Below are 21,043 nucleotides of genomic sequence, written 5' to 3'. Positions count from 1 at the left end.
CGGTGCGAGGTGGGGGGGGGGGGGGGGGGGGGGGGGGGGGGGCGGGACAAGAATTAAAAGAATAACGATTAAAGCTCTGGCAGATCAGGCAGGAGAAGAGGTCTGAGGGACTGGTGGTCCGGAGGGGTGGGGGGGGGGGGGGGGATCTATTACCCTGATCCCAGGGTTAGGGTGAGGAGGGTTTAGGGTGGATTACCCTGATCCTGATCCAGTAGGAGGGTTTACTGTGGATTACCCTGATCCCGTAGGAGGGTTTACAGTGGAATTACCCTGATCCAGTAGGAGGGTTTACTGTGGATTACCCTGATCCAGTAGGAGGGTTTACGGTGGATTACCCTGATCCAGTAGGAGGGTTTACGGTGGACTACCCTGATCCAGTTTTGGGGGTTAGTCCCGACCCTACATTGGATTACCAGATCAAATGTAATATAAGGATTATTATAAGAGACATCTGAATACAGGTTTGTATAAAAGATAAGTCTGTCATTCCATGGCTCTACTGTTGGGGATGGCTAGGGTAGTTAGGAGGGTTCTCTCCCTCCCTCCTTCTCCCTCTCCCCCCTTCTATCCCTCCCCCCTCTCTCCCTCCCTCTGTATCCCTCTCCCCCCTTCTCTCCCTCCCCCCCTTCTCCCACTCCCCCCTTCTCTCTCCCCCATCTCCCTCTCCCCCCTTCTCCCTCCCTCCCTTCTCTCTCCCTCCTTTTCCCTCTCCCCCCTTCTCCCTACCCCCTCCTCCCTCTCCCCCCTTCTATCTCTCCCTCTTCCTCCCTCTTCTCTCTCTCCCTCTCCCCCCCTTCTATCTCTCCCTCCTCCTCCCTCCCTCCCTCCCTCCCCCCTCCCCTCCTCTCTCTGACAGTGATGGAGTGTGTTTCCTCACCCAGAGATATTAAATAAAACCGGAAACTTGATCCTGAGATTAGAGAATCAGAGCGTAAACACATGTGACCCACATTCGATAATGACCCCCATCCCATAATGACCCTCCTCCCATAATGACCACTAGATCATACCTAATACCTGCTGCTGATGGGAGGCGGGTGTGTCATCTATCTGGATGAGCTGCCATCGCTATACATTCAGCTCTCTCTCTCTAGACATCGATCTCTCTCTCTCTAGACATCGATCTCGCTCTCTCTCTATACATCAAGCTTGCTCTCTCTCTTGTAGGGTTATGTATTCAGGTTCAAACCCATGTATTCAGGTAGGGTTAGAACCCATGCATTCAGGTTAGAACCCATGTATTCAGGTAGGGTTAGAAGAACCCATGTATTCAGGTTAGAACCCATGTGTAGCTCCCTCCAGTTAACAGACAGGGACACAAGGCGTTCTTCTTTACAGGCATTTATTATCTGAAGCATGTCCTTTAAGATGCCACCAAACATGCTGTGAGAACTCATTGGCCGCGTTAACTCCAGGGGAGTAAAACAAAGTAAAAAAGGCAACGTCTCTTGTGCGTCTTCTCTCAGTGAAACTAACCACACAATGAACTAATTAACTTAACAAGCACATGCTACGAAGCTGGTGTATCATCAATAAATGTTCAGAAACAACTGAACCTCAGAACAATAGTTCCGCTATAAAAGCCTTAAACAGGTCAGTTTGTACACATATTTCAAAGTAAAAGAAAATGCAGAGAAATATACATTTATTATGATATATTTAAATGATCAAAATTAAAACTATTATTTTATGAAACTATTCTAATGAACTTAAATGATGCAACTGTCTCTGCTGGTAACTACACCATGTATTCAGGTAGGGTTAGAATGTATTCAGGTAGGGTTAGAACCCATGTACACAGACACAAATTAAACAATTTGAAATATATGAATCTCTAGATAGACTTCAGCAGATCCATAGGCATCATCTTAATCGTCTTCATCTTGTGGGGTTTAGACACAATGGTCACAACATACATGTTACACCTTTAACCAGCTGTAGAAAGACCACACACTCCTGGCGAACAGCAGTTTAAACAGTAGATGGGGATATTGTTTTGGACTGAACTTAGAATGGACCCGTAGTTCCTCATCTTTCCTGGGCTAGCCTAACCGTAGCGTTATTCCTAGATTACCATACTGTTATCTAAACAGGGTTATCCTGCATTTGTTGTGTATAAAACCCACAATCTAATACTAATAACAAAATACGAGAGGTTGAGAAGGACTAGGGTTGAAGGATTAAGGCTTTATTGTCACTGCACAGAGTAACATCACCTGAGTTGGTTTGCAACTCCCGAACAGTCGTCAGGACCTGAATTATATTCCCATTGTCTTGCTCTGCCAACCTGCCCTTGGCCAATAACAATGCTCTAAACTATGGGCCTTCCTGTTCCCTGTTAGCATTTATCTTCCTGCCCCCGCTGTCCACAATACATTCAGTAATACAATATATATACAGTAATACAGTAATTTCGCAAGAATTACATAAAACAGGGTTACATATTAAACATTGTAGTGACATGAAGTTATAGATTATACATTAATTATATGAAGTGAGTTCTTTGATTAAAGTCCATTCATCGCCTTGTTTATTAACCTGATCCTAAATCACCATGACTTACCACATGTATTTAAGAGATGAGCCCTGTAAAACCAATATTAATTTAAACATTAGTAAAACATGCATTGTAATAGTTAATAATGCCACCTTATTTGTCTGTGGCATATACAGTCATAATCATAAAGCTGGTAGTGTCAGATTTTAACAAAAGTATGGATTAGATAGTGAAGTCAGCCAGTTCACACTGCCAGAATACACACCACGAGAACATAAGGGGGGGGGGGAAACCGCAGGCTCTACTGTGAATTCTACTGTGATTGACTAGAGGAATGTCTGTATGGTGGTCGCCGGTCAGCCCAGGACCCTATGAGGTGTTATGAATGACAAAGGGACAGGGCCCTCCCCACCCTGTTGACCCGGTTATTTTCCACTATTATTCCAAACATATGGCAGAGATATCCCTTTAAACCTTCATTACTTTCTACCATATATTACACCAGGGTTGGCCTAACCAGGGTTAGCCTACACAGGGGTTAGTCCAACCTGTCCCCCCTGTGGTTAGGGATAGCCTCATCTCAGATCCGGTCCTCCGATGCAATAGCAAAACCTCTGGGGTGAGACTTCAGAAGTGGATTTTAATTGCCTGTATATTTCCAGTGTCCTGTCCACACAGTGTTTATTTGAAACTTTACAGACACTTATCATACAGCAAAGCCATCTGTCTATAGCAGGTTAGGGTGTATAAAGTAGGCCTACAGCCATCTGTCTATAGTAGGTTAGGGTGTATAACGTATGCCTAAAGCCATCTGTCTATAGTAGGTTAGGGTGTATAAAGTAGGCCTACAGCCATCTGTCTATAGTAGGTTAGGGTGTATAACGTATGCCTAAAGCCATCTGTCTATAGTAGGTTAGGGTGTATAAAGTAGGCCTACAGCCATCTGTCTATTGTAGGTTAGGGTGTATAAAGTAGGCCTACAGCCATCTGTCTATAGTAGGTTAGGGTGTATAAAGTAGGCCTACAGCCATCTGTCTATAGCAGGTTAGGGTGTATAACGTATGCCTAAAGCCATCTGTCTATAGTAGGTTAGGGTGTATAAAGTAGGCCTACAGCCATCTGTCTATAGTAGGTTAGGGTGTATAAAGTAGGCCTACAGCCATCTGTCTATAGCAGGTTAGGGTGTATAAAGTAGGCCTACAGCCATCTGTCTATAGTAGGTTAGGGTTAGGGTGTATAAAGTAGGCCTACAGCCATCTGTCTATAGCAGGTTAGGGTTAGGGTGTATAAAGTAGGCCTACAGCCATCTGTCTATAGTAGGTTAGGGTTAGGGTGTATAAAGTAGGCCTACAGCCATCTGTCTATAGCAGGTTAGGGTTAGGGTGTACAAAGTAGGCCTATAGCCAGGTTCAGAGCTAGCCTGACCCCCGTGACTGCACAGAGGAGGAGGAGGGAGAGGAGGAGGAGGACGGGGGCGGGAGAGGAGGAAGAGGGGGGGAGGAGGAGGAGGAAGAGAAGGAGAGGAGGAGGAGGAGTGGGGAGAGGAGGAGGAGGAGGTGGGGGAAGAGGAGGAGTGATGAGCCATCAGACTTAACCCCAGCACTAACCCAGCTTCACACTTCATACTACTACTACTTCTACTACTACTACTACTACTACTACTACTACTACTACTACTACTACTACTACTACTACTACTACTACTACTACTATTACCTACTACTACTACTACTACTACTTATACTACTAATACTACTACTACTACTACTACTACTACTAATAATAATAATAATAATACAAATTGTAGTTTACTGAAGCTCAGTCACAATGAAGTCTATCTAATGAATCTAATTATTTGCTTTCATTATTACTGTTATTGTTTTATCCGAAATAGAATAAAATATTTGTCAATAAGTAAATCACTTAAAGAGGGGAACATATTGAGGGAAGGGTTGGTTGGGAAATGCTTCTTTGTGAATACTTGTGAAACTCGTGAAAGTCAGTGATTGCTGAAGGATCCCAACATCCTATGTCACTTACAGGAATCGAGCCCCCCTCCCACTCTGCGCTCCTCCCACTCTGGGCTCCTTCCAGTCTGGGCTCCTCCCACTCTGCCTGCATCTCTAACCGTAACCCTCACTCTGGGCTCCTCCCCCTCTGGGCTAACTCCTCCTCTGGGTTCGTCCCCATAACCCTCTTCCCTAATTTCAGTCTCACTTTTTCCCAAGAGTTTCTTTTGTCCGGACGTCAACATGGCCCAAGTTAACGTGTGTCTCAAACGCACCTTCACATTCTTCAACCTACTTTTTGCGGTGAGGAGCCTTCTTATTGAAATACAATACAGGATATATGCAACATAACACAGTTATGTTATCATCATATGTTAATAGAAACAGAATGAGTTATCCCAAATATGCCGCAACTGGCAGGAATGTGTTTGAAACTGCGTCGCTTCAAAGCAGTTGTAATGTATGCGTGTGGTCGTTATTACAACTGACATAACAGCAGTAAATCTATTGAACTGATTATGATCGACTGTTGTTTTGTAAAGCTGGGAACTTAATCGTTTTAAAAGCGATATATTGACCAATAAATGGTCAATATGATGGTGTAACGTCATCATAGTTACATTGTTTTTCTGATTCTATAAACGGGGACCACCTGTTAATGTTCTCTGTCGAGATAAAACCCGGAAGCAGAAAGAAGGAAGTCAGTCTACATGGCCGTGCCAATTGGGCGACATGTCACTCAAACCTTCTCATGTTTCAGATCCTGGGCGCGCTGTTGATCGGCCTCGCTCTGCTGTCCCAGACGCTGTCCCGCAAACATGCCGGAGCCGGAGAGGTGAAACTCTCCTCCCTTCTTCCTAAAACCTCCTCCCTCTGTCCTTAAACCTCTCATCCCTCTGTCTTTAAACCTCTCCTCCTTCTGTCCTAAAACCTCTCCTCCCTCTGTCTTTAAACCTCTCCTCCCTCTGTCTTTAAACCTCTCCTCCTTCTGTCCTAAAACCTCTCCTCCCTCTGTCTTTAAACCTCTCCTCCCTCTGTCCTTAAACCTCTCCTCCTTCTGTCCTAAAACCTCTCCTCCCTCTGTCTTTAAACCTCTCCTCCCTCTGTCCTTAAACCTCTCCTCCCTCCGTCCTTAAACCTCTGTCCTTTACTAGCAGTAAACCTCTCTCTCTTAGGGTTAGGGTACCCCCCCCTTGTTGGAGCTGCTGCCCCTGCAACCCGACCCCGGATAAGCGGTTTGAGTGTGAGGATGAGGTCACAAGGCATCCCTTTTTCAACCATGTGAATGTGTTTTTCCCCTCACCGCTATAATGTCAAAGAGAGCGAAGAAAATAAACTTTGCCACCACTAAAATGGAAACGCTCGTAAACAAGGTTCAATTAAACCAAAAGTTATTTTTTGGCTCACCTAGGGCAGGAGGCATTACAATTAAAAGAAATCTTGCTGCATGGAAAAAAAGTGACTGATGCAGTTAATTCAGTTGGGTCGGAAGAGAGTACACTATCTGAAGTAAACATAGACATTAGACGCCTGCGGAGAGCATGGTTTGTCAATAACGCAAGACAAGCCATTGCACTACATTTCATACATTTCTCACAGCTGTCTTTTATAGGGTTGGACATCAGTTGGACGTCATGGACATGGACATCAGTTTAAAATTAGACAAAGGAGTAATTGAATGTTTTCTAATTAAAGGAAACACGGGACATATGTGGATGTACCCGTGTCTCTTAGGGTAAGGGTTAGGGGTAGGTGTAAATCGGAGCCTTCATGACGATTCGATACAATATTGATTTCTTAAGCCAACAATTCGATTATTTTTGATACTTCGATTATTTTTGATACTAATTATTTTTGATTATTTTTGATACTTAGAATTCCCCATGATACGATTCGATTCGATACTCAATCATTTCAATGATCGATACTCTTGCAGAGGAATCGATGCATTGAATCGTCGGCTGTATAATCGATTAATCGACACAAATTGATTAATATTTACACCCCTAAGGGTACCCGGGTGCCAGTCGGGGTTTTCAAGTTTAATAATAAGGAGTATATTGATAGGCTTGGTAATAATTAATGTATTGATGAGTTTGGTATTAATGATGTATAAATAAATTGAGTAATAATCATGTATTGATGAGTTTGGTAATAATAATAAATTGATAAGCTGAGTAATAATCATGTATTGATGACAGCTGGAAGTCTGGAACATGGTTCTGATCATGCTCTACATCATGGGCTCCGTCACCATGATGATCGCCATCCTGGGGGCCTACGGCGCCCACAAGGAGAACCGGGGTGCTCTTATTTCGGTGAGTGTCAAAGAGTGTTATTACCAGGGGCGCTCTTATTGTGGTGAGTATCAAAGGGTGTTATTACCAGGGGCGCTCTTATTGTGGTGAGTATCAAAGGGTGTTACTACCAGGGGCACTCTTATTGTGGTGAGTATCAAAGAGTGTTATTACCAGGGGTGCTCTTATTGTGGTGAGTATAGTGAGTGCATAAAGTACATAAGTACATAAATATAATTAACTTTGTTAACCTCTGTGTACATGTCTTCCTTTCTACTTCGGTCTACCTGTCTACCTACCTGTCTGTCTACCTGTCTGTCTACCTACCTGTCTGTCTACCTGTCTGTCTATCTGTCTGTCTGTCTGTCTAGTTCCTGGTGTTCATGGTCATTGGAACTTTGATGATGTTGAAGACCGGAGTGTCAACGGCCATTTTCACTCCACAGGTGCGACAATATTATTATAGTACTAATATTAGTACATAGGTACTAGTATTATATTAGTACTAGTAGTAATACCAGCATAGTATAGACAATATTATAGTACTAATATTAGTACATAGGTACTAGTAGTATATTAGTGCTAGTAGTAATAATACCAGTGTAGTATAGAAAATATTGGTATTGGTTAGTAATAATACTATTAGTAGTAATATACTACTAGTAATAATGTTAGTACTTGTAGTTTATAAGTAGTATAGTGTAGTATAGACAATATTTATAATATATATTTATATTATAAATATAGTATTTATAACCCTTAATAATGCATTATTAAGGGTTACATTATCAATGTAGTATTTATTATATTTATAGTAGATCATATTCATTCAAGTATTATTTATTTATATATATTGGTATATTGTGTATATTTTGTAGATTGAAAACAGCTTGGAGCCAAAGTTTAGAAATTTCCTTCCTCTGGACCAATCACCAGAGGGCACTCAGAACATGATGAGCTATATCCAGGAAAATGTAAGATCACTCTATCACTGTATCACTCTTATATTTCATTGTATCACCCTATATAGGATCACTCTGTCACCCTATATAGGATCTCTCTTCTATCACTGTTTCACCATCACTCTTCTATCACTGTATCATCCTATATAAGATCACTCTTCTATCACTGTATCATCCTATATAGGATCAACTCACTCAGAAAACTATATATATGTCTTTGTATATTTGTGTGTATATGTTTATAGCTCAAGTGCTGTGGACTAGTTATGATGAATACATATAGATAGATGGTGTATATGTGTATTGATGTTTATATATGTTGTTATATATGTATATGTGTGTGTATGTTGAGATATGTTGAGATATGTGTAGATATGTTGATTTATGTGTATATATGTTTATATGTGTTTAGTTCCGGTGCTGTGGACTCTTTAGTTATAATGACTGGGAGAAGAATATTCCTTCCTCATGCGACTGCAACTCTGAGCAAATGGAAGGGGACTGCCAGACCGTCAAGTACTATGTAATACACGTTATATACTGCACATTATACTGCTAGTAATACACGTTATATACTACCATTATACTGCTAGTAATACGTATTATATACTTCACATTATACTGCTAGTAATACACATTATATACAGCACAATATACTGCTAGTAATACACATTATATACTACACATTATACCATCCAGTACTTAGTAATACACATTATATATACTACACATTATACTGCTGGTAATACACTTTATATATGCTGTACTATTAGTAATACACATGATGTAAGACACATACTACTTTTATTAAAGTACACATTATACTGCATATACTGCTATGTGTATTAGGCCTACCATACACAATACAACTATTACTACCATTACTATAACTAATGACATTTGTAATGGTAGTATATAAGACTAGTATTGTGAGTAATTTACATATTCTCCCTTTCAGGACCTTCTCAGGTATCATGAGAAGTCCATCTTCAGAGCGGTAAGATAATAATAATATGGCACTACTTCAAATATTACAGTATGACTTTCATCGTTATGTGCCACGTTGCCATAGTAACTACCTGTGGTTTCTATAGACCTGTTTCCCCATCATCCTGCACTACGTGGTCATGCATTACAACATCATCCTGGCTGTGGTGGCCGCCCTGGGAATCCTCGCTGTGAGTGGATATTGAGACACATATATACACATCACCTAACCCTCACCCTACATACATCACCTAACCCTATATCAATATAAATATTTTCTGAACTACAGTTGTTCATTTATCAATTTAAATAGATTTTCTTAAGTACAGTTGTTCATATATCAACAGAAATATCTATTTTCTAAACTACAGTTCATATATCAATAGAAATATCTATTTTCTAAACTAGATGTTCATATATCAATAGTAATATCTATTTTCTAAACTACAGATGTTCATATATCAATATAAATGTCTCTTTCCAAACCCCAGTTTCTTGGGATGGTGCTGTCCTCCGTGATCATCTGCCAGATGCGTCACCAGGGTCCCAGACCCACGATGGTCCTGACCATCCCGGCTGTCTTCAGTCCCCAGCCTCCTAAATACCAGGAGCTGTACAACTCTCCTGCTTAAGGCCCTGCTGCGTCTCCAGCAGCTCAACTACTTTCTGCTTCCTGATGTCGTTAGCTCACTAGCTGTGGGCGGCCGTACTTTTCATTTTGATGTCACTTTGCACTAAAGGTAGCAGCACTCTAGACATTAGGGCGGTAGATATTGCTGTGTTTAGCCTGCCTTCATTTTTGCCACTTTAGCGAACCTAGAACTAGTAACTTTATAGACTTAGATCAGTAAAGGGCTATTACTTTTTTAACTGTTTGATGATGAAACCACTTGTGTTAACAAAAGGGACATTTAAATGAGGCATATTTTATATTGAGAATGCATATTGTCTGGTTTGCAGAGTTTAACTTTTGACTTCTCTTCCCTGACTACCCTTGCCAATAAAAACATTTATTTCCATCCTTGCAATCATGAAAATGTAAACGAGTCGAGACATTATCAGCATTGTGTGTAATAGCAGCTTAACCCAAACCGCGCGACCATCTAACCCTGTAACCATATAAACCTGTAGTCATCTAACCTTTTACGCATTCAATCATATATCAGGCATGCAAACTGGTTTGGGGTGAAAAAGGTGAGAATGATGCGTGAGCCAAGGAAAACACAGACCCACTAGGGGGTTCCAGGGTTATACTCCGGGGAGTTAAAAAAAAAATATATATATAAAAAAAAAAAATATATATATATATATATATATATTTTTTTAAAAATACTCTGCGCAGGTCAAATTTTTTTTAGATTTTTTTTTAATATAATTTTTATTTGCATATATAATTTTTTTTGAGTTTATTTATTATTATTTTTCCGCGTCCTCCTTGGTCTGTTGTTGTTCTGGGATGCACTAGCTTTATTTGCACTCAGTGGCCAATCCTTGTCGGAGGCCTTCTGTACCTGTGAGGTAGAATGGAGGGGGTCCGATTTTTCTGTCTCTCATTCACTCCCGTCTCTCACTCAAACATACGCGCACACAGGCACGTGCACACATAGGGCCTTTTAGGGGTGCTTGAGCCCCTGCCCTTTTTGCCTCGTATTAAAAAGTGCCCTTTGAGTGTTCTTCAACAATCGCGCCCGCAATAGTTCTCGTCCGCGATCGAACGCCCCCCCCCCCGCCCCGTCAACAATCGCGTCCGCAATAGCGCTCGTCCGCGATCCAACCCCCCCCCCCCGCCCCCCCGTCAACAATTCGGCACCTGCCCCTCAAAACTCCTGTGCACGTCCCTGCGCGCACACACAGCTCCAAGTTGTTTCTATACTATATTTCTGCTCCTTTCTCCCGTCATAACATTACTGTATGTAACCGTGGCTATCTGTTGCGTGGCTTTCCCACTAAGATAGCTTTCTTTATAAAACATTAGTATTCATTTTTAGTGTTTCTCATGTCACAGAAACCACAGTGAATCCTGTGTTTCTGTGCCCCGCTGTGGTGTCGACAGCACAGAGCTACCGTTACAGGACAGCGGTGGTGTATTGTATTCCAATTTTAGCGAAAAACACATAACATTAGCCTGAAAGAAAACACTGTTTAAGGATGCTTATTTTTGCGTGAATTTTGGGATGACTCGTCGACCAATGACTTCAAGTTGGTTGTGTTTTAACCGGTGCCAAACTATTTACAAAGGGACACTTGCTTGCGACGCAGCAAGCGCCTGCTAGTTGACCTGCCGGGCGGGACGATCAGTACTTCCCCACATAAAGAGCTTAGTTCTGATTGGATCGCTTCCCAAATCGTCCCGCTTACATTTTCGTCTCGTTTTTATTCTCTAACGAAAGTGTCAAAAGATTTCGTCGTAGTTTTTTTTTTTTAAATTTAGTTATCGTCTCGTTTTCGTCAGACTGTAGACCCCCCCCCACCCCCAATGTTCTCTCAATGGATCTCCACGAATCACACAAGTGGCCAATTTTGTTAAAAGAAAAAAACGGCGAATTTCGCCGAAAGGTGACTTTGCATGCCTGATATATAAATATATGTATATTTAAAAATGTGTATAGAGCTATACACATTCATACAGAATCACCGTCTTCATTACCAAGGTTTGAATAATAAAAGTGAATCTCATTAGGCCTATATAGATTCATTACACCCAAAGGGAAATATTTCAAGCTCTTTGTATTAATCCTGATGATTATGGCTTTCAGCTCATGAAAAGCCAAAATTCAGTATCTCAGGAAATTTGAATATTCTGAAAAAGTTCAATATTGTAGTCTCCTAACCGGCTCAGGAAGGTTTCTAAATTAACTTATTTAGGAAGGTTCCTACAACTGAAACAACCAGGAAAGAAGGACTCAGGACCAGTTGCTGCCTTGTTGCGGTTATAATTGTTATCTTTACAAAACACGAGACTAGCAGTTAAAAAAAGTACAAATCAAACATTTTGCTCCAATTTCTTCACCACTATCATTTTGTGTCTCTTTCCTTTCCCAGCTGGTAAAAGCAGATTATATATCATGTCACTGTTGGATAGAAAGAAGATGCAAAACGAGATGAACAGACACCCCAACAACACAAGACAGACAGACAGACAGACAGACAGACAGACAGACAAGAGGATGATGGAGACAGACAGACGCAAGAGGATGATTGAGACAGACAGACACACTGAATGAATGACAGACGCCTCCCCCAAGTAAGACCATATACAGAACATTGTTTATAAAGCCCAACATTTATAACTTATTAAATAAGAGTCATTCTGTTTTCTATTGTATTTAAACATAAATGAAACCTTAACAGAAAACGACTCATTTGAAAAGAAAGTGCGAGTCAGATCCGACATATCCAAGATTTAAAACTTTAGATTTGTTTAAGAGAGTGAGACGAGAGAGGAGGAGAGACAAGATGAGGGAGGAGAGAGGAGGAAGGAGAGAGAAGGGAGGAGAGACAAGATGAGAGGAGGGAGGAGAGACAGGGGTTGATTCCTAAAGGTTAAGGTTCGGTTAAGAGGAAAAGGCTTGATGATGGTGTGTGTGCGCGTGTGTGTGCATGTGCGTGTGCGCGTTTGTGCGTGTGTGTTAGCCAGATGAACAGCATCCCCCTGCAGCGGCAGCTTGTGGTTCGTCATCCACTATCTGTACGCCCCGCCTACTGGGCACTGATTGGCCAGCTCCGCTGCCCTTCAACCTCTCGTCTGCCTGAGCCGTTTCCATCATTCCTTCAAAATAGAAATGAAAACATCTAGATTAAGATGGCATCATCTAGATTATAATTAAATATCATCTCGATTAAAATCGGAGTACATCCTCAAGATAAAGATACGATTAAAATCTGATTATAGAATCTAGATTGAAAAATAATGAATCCTATCAATCAAGATGGATTAAAACCAGAGTTTATAACATCATCTAGATAAAGACCAGAGTATATAACATCATCTAGATAAAGACCAGAGTATATAACATCATCTAGATAAAGATCTATGAACTTATGAAGTATGAACTTACTTTTACAGAGATCCAGGAAGAGCTCTTCAATGCCTTTATTCAACTTGGCTGATGTGTGGTAATGTCTGGCTCCCACCGACTCTGCATAGCTACACACACACACACACACACACACACACACACACACACACACACACACACACACACACACACACACACACACACACACACACACACACACACACACACACACACACACACACACACACACACACACGTTACCTTCTTCATTTGTACATTCTGAGGTGGTACACTCAACTAGGTACCAGAGATGGAAATTAACTTTTTTCCCCACCAGCCACTCGTCTTTTTTACCTTCTATTTTGAAATAGTAGTAGTAGCTGAATTAGTAATACTAATAGCTGAAGTAGAAGTAACTGAAGTAGTAGTAGCTGAAGAAGTAGTAATAGCTGAAATAATAGTACTAATAGCTGAAGTAGAAGTAACTGAAGTAATAGTAGCTGAATTTGTATTACTAATAGTATTAGTAATGGTATTCTCTTTAAGAGAATAGCGGAGCCGGTGCGTGATTAAAAGTAGCACAATAGGGCTGGAAAAACAGCCCAATCTGGCAACCCTGTTTGAAAGTCCTCAAAAAGTAGCTCAATCTGGCAACACTGCTGAACGTCCTCAAAAAGTAGCCATATCTGGCAACACCATCTGAACGTCCTCAAAAGGTAGCCCAATCTGGCAACACTGTCTGATCCTCAAAAAGCAGCCCAATCTGGCAACACTCCCCTCCCCTCCAACGTGAAGTCAACTGAAAAGGACTCCATTAAACTGTGAAACATAAATATAAAATATAAATAAATATAAATGCTATCGAAATTTCGTTTGGATATTATGGGATATACAAGTCTGTATATTTGTGACATGTTTTGAACGAAGGTAAACGATTGAGAATTTATTTAGTTAGGCCTACGATGTGTAACTGTCAGAGATCAATGTGTAATCGATGTGTAACTGTGAGATCAAGAGAACCCGAAACTTAAACTGTGATTCTGAATAAACATAAATGCTATCGAAACTTCGTTTGGATATTATTGAATATACAAGTCTGTAGATAACCTTCATTCAAAAATGTCACTTAACGGTTGAAAAGTGAATGAATTAGTTACGACGTCAGTGGTAGTGGACAGTGGAAGGTCCGCCGGTTACAATGGGACGAATGGTAGAATATGACGTTTTGAAACTAAAATGGCGAAGAAGGGGGCCGTATGACGAATGTATTAAATATGCAAATTTGATCGGCCCTGACTGGAAAGTATTACCCGACACAGTGGCGGGTGAAGTGACTCAATTCACCCGCCACCATACAAATCCACCCGCAAATGGCGTGTGGCGGGTGTTAATTTCCATCCCTGCTAGGTACACACAACAGGGTACAAAAAGGTACACAGCAAGGTACATACCTCTCTGCCTCCTCCTCAGCCACGTGTCGTTCTTTGTCCAGGTCTATCTTATTCCCTGAATACAGAAACACATTCAGATACAGGCTGAATATACACAAGTATATATTAGTATAGAAATAACTATATATAGAGTTAGGTAGACTGTTGATTTACCTACTATACACAAACAAATGTCGTTGCCAAGCATTTTCCTCAACTCTTTCACCCAGTTCTTCACCTGGGAACACATGAGAACATTAGGGTTAACATTCTGTTAACCCTAACAGGTTAACATAGTAGTAGCAGTAGTTTTCATAACTCTTTACCTTCAGAAAGGAGTCTTCATCGGTGACGTCATAAACCAAGATGGCGCCATTAGAGTCTCTGTAGTAAATCGGCCCCAAGGCGTGAAACCTCTCCTGGCCAGCGGTGTCCTGGGGACAGACAGCAGACAGGCAGGTGGATATACAGACAGGGCAAGGTAAGACAGACAGACAGACAGGTTAAAGTAAGACAGACTAAGGTAAAACAGACAGACAGGGTTAAGGTAAGACAGACAGACAGAGAGGCTTAGTTAAGACAGACAGGCTAAGGTGAGACAGATAGATGTATTTGAATTACCCAGATGGCCAGGTTGACTCTCTTCCCTGTGATATTGAGCTTCTTGGTGAGGAACGATGCCTGGGACACACACACACACACACACACACACACACACACACACACACACACACACACACACACACGTTTTTATATTGCCTCCTATCAGGGCGTGTCCTCGATGCCCTTTGAGACTTGAAAACAAAACTTGACTCCGATGACATCATCGGCATGTGACGTCGTGGCCTCCTGGTTCTGGCCATGTGACTAAATTTTAAAACTTAAATCCTATACATATTAACTCATAGCATTTATTATTTAATAGCAATTAATAAATAGTATAGCCTACATCATATCTCGTACATAGCATGGATTATATAATAGCAAAGCCACAATCTGACTATTAGCTAGGCTAATTAGCGCTCAGCTCTCAAATTCAACTTTTGCTGTTCCCTAACCTTTAGATATTATCAAAGATAAGTTTATCATTATTGTTACAGATAGTATGAAAGATATTGTTATACATATTGTTTAAATAAATATTAGCTGTAGAATAGTGATGACCAGGTCTTCTTGTTATAAATTAATATTAATATATTATTACCTGTAGGATTGTGATGTGTTTGTCGTTGAACTTGTTCTCGTGGTATTGTTATTAATATTAATATATATATTATTACCTGTAGGGTGGTGATTTGTTTGTCGTTGAACTTGTTCTCACAGTATTTTTATTAATATTAATACTAAGATATATTATTACCTGTAGGGTGGTGATGTGTTTGTCGTTGAACTTGTTCTCGCAGTATTGCTATAATATTAATACCAAGATATATTATTACCTGTAGGTTGGTGATGTGTTAGTCGTTGAACTTGTTCTCGCAGTATTGTTATTAATATTAAGATATATTATTACCTGTAGGTTGGTGATGTGTTAGTCGTTGAACTTGTTCTCGCAGTATTGCTATAATATTAATACTAAGATATATTATTACCTGTAGGGTGGTGATGTGTTTGTCGTTGAACTTGTTCTCGCAGTATTGTTATTAATATTAAGATATATTATTACCTGTAGGGTGGTGATGTGTTAGTCGTTGAACTTGTTCTCGCAGTATTGTTATTAATATTAAGATATATTATTACCTGTAGGGTGGTGATGTGTTAGTCGTTGAACTTGTTCTCGCAGTATTGTTATTAATATTAAGATATATTATTACCTGTAAGGTGGTGATGTGTTTGTCGTTGAACTTGTTCTCGCAGTATCTCAGGACCACCGACGTCTTGCCGACGCATCCTTCCCCCAGCAGGACTACCTTGAAGGAGGACGACCTGCCGCCGCCGGACGCCATCCTAACCCTAACTAGTACTAGCACAACTAACCCAAACTAGTAGTGGCTCCCCTAACCCTAACTAATAGTGGCTCCCCTAACCCCAACTAGTAGTGGCTCCCCTAACCCCAACTATTAGTGACTCTCCTAACCCTAACTAGGAGTGGCTCTCCTAACCCTAACTAGGAGTGGCTCTCCTAACCCCAACTAGCAGTGGCTCTCCTAATCCCAACCAGTACTAGCACCACTAACGTACTAGTACCACTAAAGTACTAGTACTAGTTCAGCTAACCAGTACTGAGCCAGGTTGCCATTAAACGAGACAACAGGTGAAGCCGACCGATCGCCAACCAGTCGAACACCGCGGTTCAATAACGCTAATTATAACGTTGAAAAATAATATTCTAATAATATCACGTATGATGATGAAATAGAAGAAGTCTGTCCTCTTCCGGAGCGACGGTTAGCCACAGCTAGCGTTAGCCTGCTAGCATACACAGTCTACGTCACGATCACATGATCCAGGTCAGGTTCAGGCATACGCCTTTACGCCATCAAGTGACATAGACGTCATCACGTCACCAAACACTGTTTCGTTTAGTGTGTCGGATAACGCGGCAGTGAAGTTGGTTTGCTGAGAGACAATCATCTTCTTCAACACTGTTCGTGATAAAATGTCACTTGCTTTACTATGAGGAATAAACTCTTAATTCAATGAGCGCAGACTATAATTATAAGTCTGTGAATATAATTCACTGAAGTCAGGTTTACTGAAGAATAAACATGGCTCCCCCTTGTGGTCCTGCCTCCGTTACACAGCTCAATGATGACGTCATAGTTACTCTCTGGTTCCATCTCTGTGGTACAACCGTTGTACAACACCGATTGTTTTTTAAAGGGGTGATATTAGGCTTTTTTCGGCTTTTCACTCGGTCTGCTAAGCTAAAAAACACCTCGTGTGACTCTGCCTACCACAGCCAACCACTAGGGGTCACTCTCTGCCTACCACAGCCAACCACTAGGTGTCACTCTCTGCCTACTACAGTCAACCACTAGGTGTCACTCTCTGCCTACCACAGCCAACCACTAGGTGTCACTCTCTGCCTACCACAGCCAACCACTAGGTGTCACTCTCTGCCTACCACAGCCAACCACTAGGTGTCACTCTCTGCCTACCACAGCCAATCACTAGGCGTCACTCTCTGCCTACCACAGCCAACCACTAGGTGTCACTCTCTGCCTACCACAGCCAACCACTAGGTGTCACTCTCTGCCTACCACAGCCAATCACTAGGCGTCACTCTCTGCCTACCCAACTTCCCGACAACAACAATGCAAAAACAACCAAACAGGTTTGCAAGGGGAATTAACCATTTCAACTCCTTATACAAGCAGGGAACCCCCAATGAGGCGTCCGGGGACATCCCAGTGGAGTGTTTTTACTTTCTATCTGTCTATGCTCCGCTACCCCCCTCTGTTTAAAAAGGGTTGCTGCTGGCTGTGGAGAAGCAGGCCCACACCAGGAAGTTTGGTTCCAGTTCTGTGTGTGTGTGTGTGTGTGTGTGTGTGTGTGTGTGTGTGTGTGTGTGTGTGTGTGTGTGTGTGTGTGTGTGTGTGTGTGTGGAGGACCTGACTCAGGGATCCAGACACTCTTAGTGGAGGCCCCGCCTCAGCCGGCCTGGAGGGAGGCAGCTTAAGGTGAGGCGTAGAGGAGGGACTCTGGTTAGGGTCAGGGCTAGGGAGATTGTGGGGGTCCTCAGCAGAGGCCACAGGTCAGTTGGGGTGATACGGGGGGGGGGGGGGGGGGAAGGTTAGGGCTAGGGTGAGGGTTAAGGTGAGGATGAGGGTTAGGGTTTGGGTCAGGGTTGGGGTCAGGGTTAGGTCGAGGGTGAGGGTTAAGGTAAGAGTGAGGATGAGGGTTAAGGTTTGGGTCAGGGTAAGGGTTAGGGTAAGGGCTAGGGTTAGGGTCCGGGTGAGGGTTAGGGTAAGGGTAAGGGTAAGGGTTAGGGTTAGGGTTATGTTCACTTGAATGGTTCCCTGCCCTCGCTCCACTGAGCTCATCCATCTCACCTGCTTCTATTGATTTTGGCTAACTAGGTAAATTGAAGGGCTGATGCCATATTAGTCTCGCTCACTGGATTATTATATTATGAACACTGAAACACCACACCGTTCACAAGGGAGTGTCCACACTCAGCAGGCTGCAGCTAATAAGCCAACAAAAAATAAAATAAAATAATAAAAATGTGTGTGTGTGTGTGTGTGTGTGTGCATGCCTGCGTGTGTGCCTGTGTGTGTGTGCGTGTGTGTGTGTGTGTGTGTGTGTGTGTGTGTGTGTGTGTGTGTGTGTGTGTGTGTGTGTGTGTGCGCCTGTGTGTGTGTGTGTGTGTGTGTGTGTGTGTGTGTGTGTGTGTGTGTGTGTGTGTGTGTGTGTGTGTGTGTGTGAAAAAAAGATACAGAGAGGGGGATATGTCAGTATCTGCTGTGGCCTGTCCTCCACCAGATGGTGCCAGCAGGGGGCGCTACTCCCTCTGGCCCGTGGAACGTCCCTCAGATAGCCTGTGTGTGTGTGTGTGTGTGTGTGTGTGTGTGTGTGTGTGTGTGTGTGTGTGTGTGTGTGTGTGTGTGTGTGTGTGCGCGCGTATTCGTGTGTGCATGCGTGTATGTGTGTTGAACAGCGCTATTTTATCTATTTTTCTCACTACCTGTCCTTTATCTTTCAGCTATTTATTCATGTGTCATGTGTAAAATAAAAAAAACGTTGGGAACTTTGGGATCAATCATCAAAAATATTTACCTTCATAATCATCATTATATACAAATGACACCCATTTTCCTGGCGGGGCAGAGTGTGAGGGTGTATATGGGGTTTAATGATCTTTATGATCAAACAGCGCCGCTTAGCGGCCGCTCCCCGCCGCTCCACACCGAGCCAGAGGAGCGGCACGCGGCGCGCGGTACACCGGGAGAACGCGTCGTCCTGCCGGGTGTGACAGGGAAGCCGCCTTCCCTCCGTCTTTAAGTACCGAGTAAGCTCCCGTATCCACCCCGCTGGAATATACCGGAGACCCGGACCCCGGAGGCGCCGTTATCTGCCGCATCGCAGTGGACGGAACCCGACAGATATCAGCAGGTAAGCGGATCAGACCGCGGTGTCCCGCTCGGCCGGTCCGGTCAGGGCTCGGTACCGGCCCGGTGGTACTAGTGGCTTGACGGGGACGAGGGGCGGACGGGGGTCCACCGGAGGATCGGGATGCGGGCGGGCACCTGCACCAGACCACCACCCTGGGTCTGTACCCGCGTGGAGGTGGTTTTGCGGAAGGTGTTTCATTCATTCATTTATTTATTTATTCATTCATTCATTCATGTGACGGTTGATTGTACCGAAATGACATCCTGAGCTCCCGGTTCCCCACTAGCTCAACTTTAAGGGACTTAATTGTGTGTGTGAGTGTGTGTGTGTGTGTGTGTGTGTGTGTGTGTGTGTGTGTGTGTGTGTGTGTGTGTGTGTGTGTGTGTGTGTGTGTATGTTGTATCAAACATATATTTTTATAAATGAGGCTACAATCTACAATATATCATATCATTTAAACCTTAGTTAGTGTTAGTGCCTTGCTCAAGCTATAGGGAATAGAATATAACCCCTAACCCTGCAGTGTTGGTACCTTGCTCGGTCCTTAGGGAATAGAACCCCTAACCTTGCAGTGTTAGTGCCTTGCTCCAGCCTTTGGGAGTAGAACCCCTAACCCTGCAGTGTTAGTGCCTCCTCCAGCCTTTGGGAGTAGAACCCCTAACCCTGCAGTGCTGGGATTGCCGTTCCATCTTCTCACACAAAACATATGCCCACTGAACCCACTGAACCCACTAAACCCACTGAACTGAACTCACTAAACCCACTAAGCCCACTGAACACACTGAACTGAACCCACTGAACCCACTCAACTGAACCCACTGAACCCACTCAACTGAACCCACTAAACCAAACCCACTGAACTGAACTCACTAAACCCACTCAACTGAACCCACTGAACCCACTAAACCAAACCCACTGAACCCACTAAACCCACTCAACTGAACTCACTAAACCCACTCAACTGAACCCACTGAACTGAACTCACTGAACTGAACCCACTCAACTGAACTCACTAAACCCACTAAGCCCACTGAACACACTGAACTGAACCCACTGAACCCACTCAACTGAACCCACTGAACCCACTCAACTGAACCCACTAAACCAAACCCACTGAACTGAACTCACTAAACCCACTCAACTGAACCCACTCAACTGAACCCACTGAACCCACTAAACCAAACCCACTGAGCCCACTAAACCCACTGAACTGAACTCACTAAACCCACTGAACTGAACTCACTGAACCCACTGAACTGAACTCACTGAACTGAACTCACTGAACTGAACTCACTGAACTGAACCCACTGAACTGAACCCACTGAACTGAACCCACTGAACACACTGAACTGAACCCACTGAACTGAACCCACTGAACACACTGAACTGAACCCACTGAACTGAACCCACTGAACCAACTGAACTAAACCCACTGAACTGAACCCACTGAACCCACTGAACACACTGAACTAACCAGGACCCCACACAGGTTCCCGTTGATTAGTGGTGATGGAAGCAGTGTGGTGGAGGCAGGGTGATGGAGGCAGGGTGATGAAGGCAGGGTGGTGGAGGCAGGTTGGTGGAGGCAGGGTGATGGAGGCAGGGTGATGAAGGCAGGGTGGTGGAGGCAGTGTGGTGGAGGCAGGGTGATGAAGGCAGGGTGATGGAGGCATGGTGATGGAGGCAGGGTGATGGAAGCAGGGTGGTGGAGGCAGGATGATGAAGGCAGTGTGATGGAGGCAGTGTGGTGGAGGCATGGTGATGGAGGCAGGGTGGTGGAGGCA

General features: G+C 43.1%; 2 protein-coding genes across 2 annotated transcripts; one reads left to right on the top strand and one right to left on the bottom strand.

Moving 5' to 3' along the window:
• The first annotated feature begins 4,671 nt into the window (after positions 1-4,671).
• Positions 4,672-9,771, top strand: LOC311368104 (tetraspanin-8-like). The gene is made up of 9 exons (XM_084486992.1): positions 4,672-4,809; positions 5,267-5,341; positions 6,708-6,824; positions 7,175-7,249; positions 7,682-7,777; positions 8,178-8,288; positions 8,724-8,762; positions 8,860-8,943; positions 9,244-9,771. Exons 1-9 carry the CDS (start codon positions 4,750-4,752, stop codon positions 9,382-9,384), a joined length of 798 nt encoding a protein of 265 aa, XP_084343118.1. The 5' UTR covers positions 4,672-4,749; the 3' UTR covers positions 9,385-9,771.
• A 1,903-nt stretch (positions 9,772-11,674) lies between these two features.
• rab21 (RAB21, member RAS oncogene family) lies at positions 11,675-16,616 on the bottom strand. The gene is made up of 7 exons (XM_084486451.1): positions 16,016-16,616; positions 14,823-14,882; positions 14,528-14,635; positions 14,376-14,439; positions 14,223-14,277; positions 12,811-12,899; positions 11,675-12,521 (listed from the first exon to the last, which is right to left on the bottom strand). The coding sequence occupies exons 1-7, from the start codon at positions 16,145-16,147 to the stop codon at positions 12,382-12,384; spliced, it is 648 nt and encodes a 215-aa protein (XP_084342577.1). The 5' UTR covers positions 16,148-16,616; the 3' UTR covers positions 11,675-12,381.
• Positions 16,617-21,043: the final 4,427 nt, after the last annotated feature.

The sequence above is a fragment of the Micromesistius poutassou genome (genome assembly GCF_964030765.1).
Source record: "Micromesistius poutassou genome assembly, chromosome: 22".
NCBI lineage: Eukaryota > Metazoa > Chordata > Actinopteri > Gadiformes > Gadidae > Micromesistius > Micromesistius poutassou.
Note: the sequence above shows the minus strand (reverse complement) of the source record. Positions and strands in the feature narration are given on the sequence as shown.

What these genes read in the sequence shown, in the direction of transcription:
- rab21 (XM_084486451.1), bottom strand. Translation starts at nt 16,147, where the DNA reads ATGGCGTCCGGCGGCGGCAGGTCGTCCTCCTTCAAGGTAGTCCTGCTG. An exon ending in AACACATCACCACCTTACAG is followed by an intron (nt 14,883 to 16,015) that starts GTAATAATATAT and finishes TGTGTGTCCCAG; the next exon opens with GCATCGTTCCTCACCAAGAA. An exon ending in ATGAAGACTCCTTTCTGAAG is followed by an intron (nt 14,440 to 14,527) that starts GTAAAGAGTTAT and finishes ATGTGTTCCCAG; the next exon opens with GTGAAGAACTGGGTGAAAGA.
- LOC311368104 (XM_084486992.1), top strand. Translation starts at nt 4,750, where the DNA reads ATGGCCCAAGTTAACGTGTGTCTCAAACGCACCTTCACATTCTTCAAC. An exon ending in TCTTCAACCTACTTTTTGCG is followed by an intron (nt 4,810 to 5,266) that starts GTGAGGAGCCTT and finishes CTCATGTTTCAG; the next exon opens with ATCCTGGGCGCGCTGTTGAT. An exon ending in GCCAGACCGTCAAGTACTAT is followed by an intron (nt 8,289 to 8,723) that starts GTAATACACGTT and finishes TCTCCCTTTCAG; the next exon opens with GACCTTCTCAGGTATCATGA.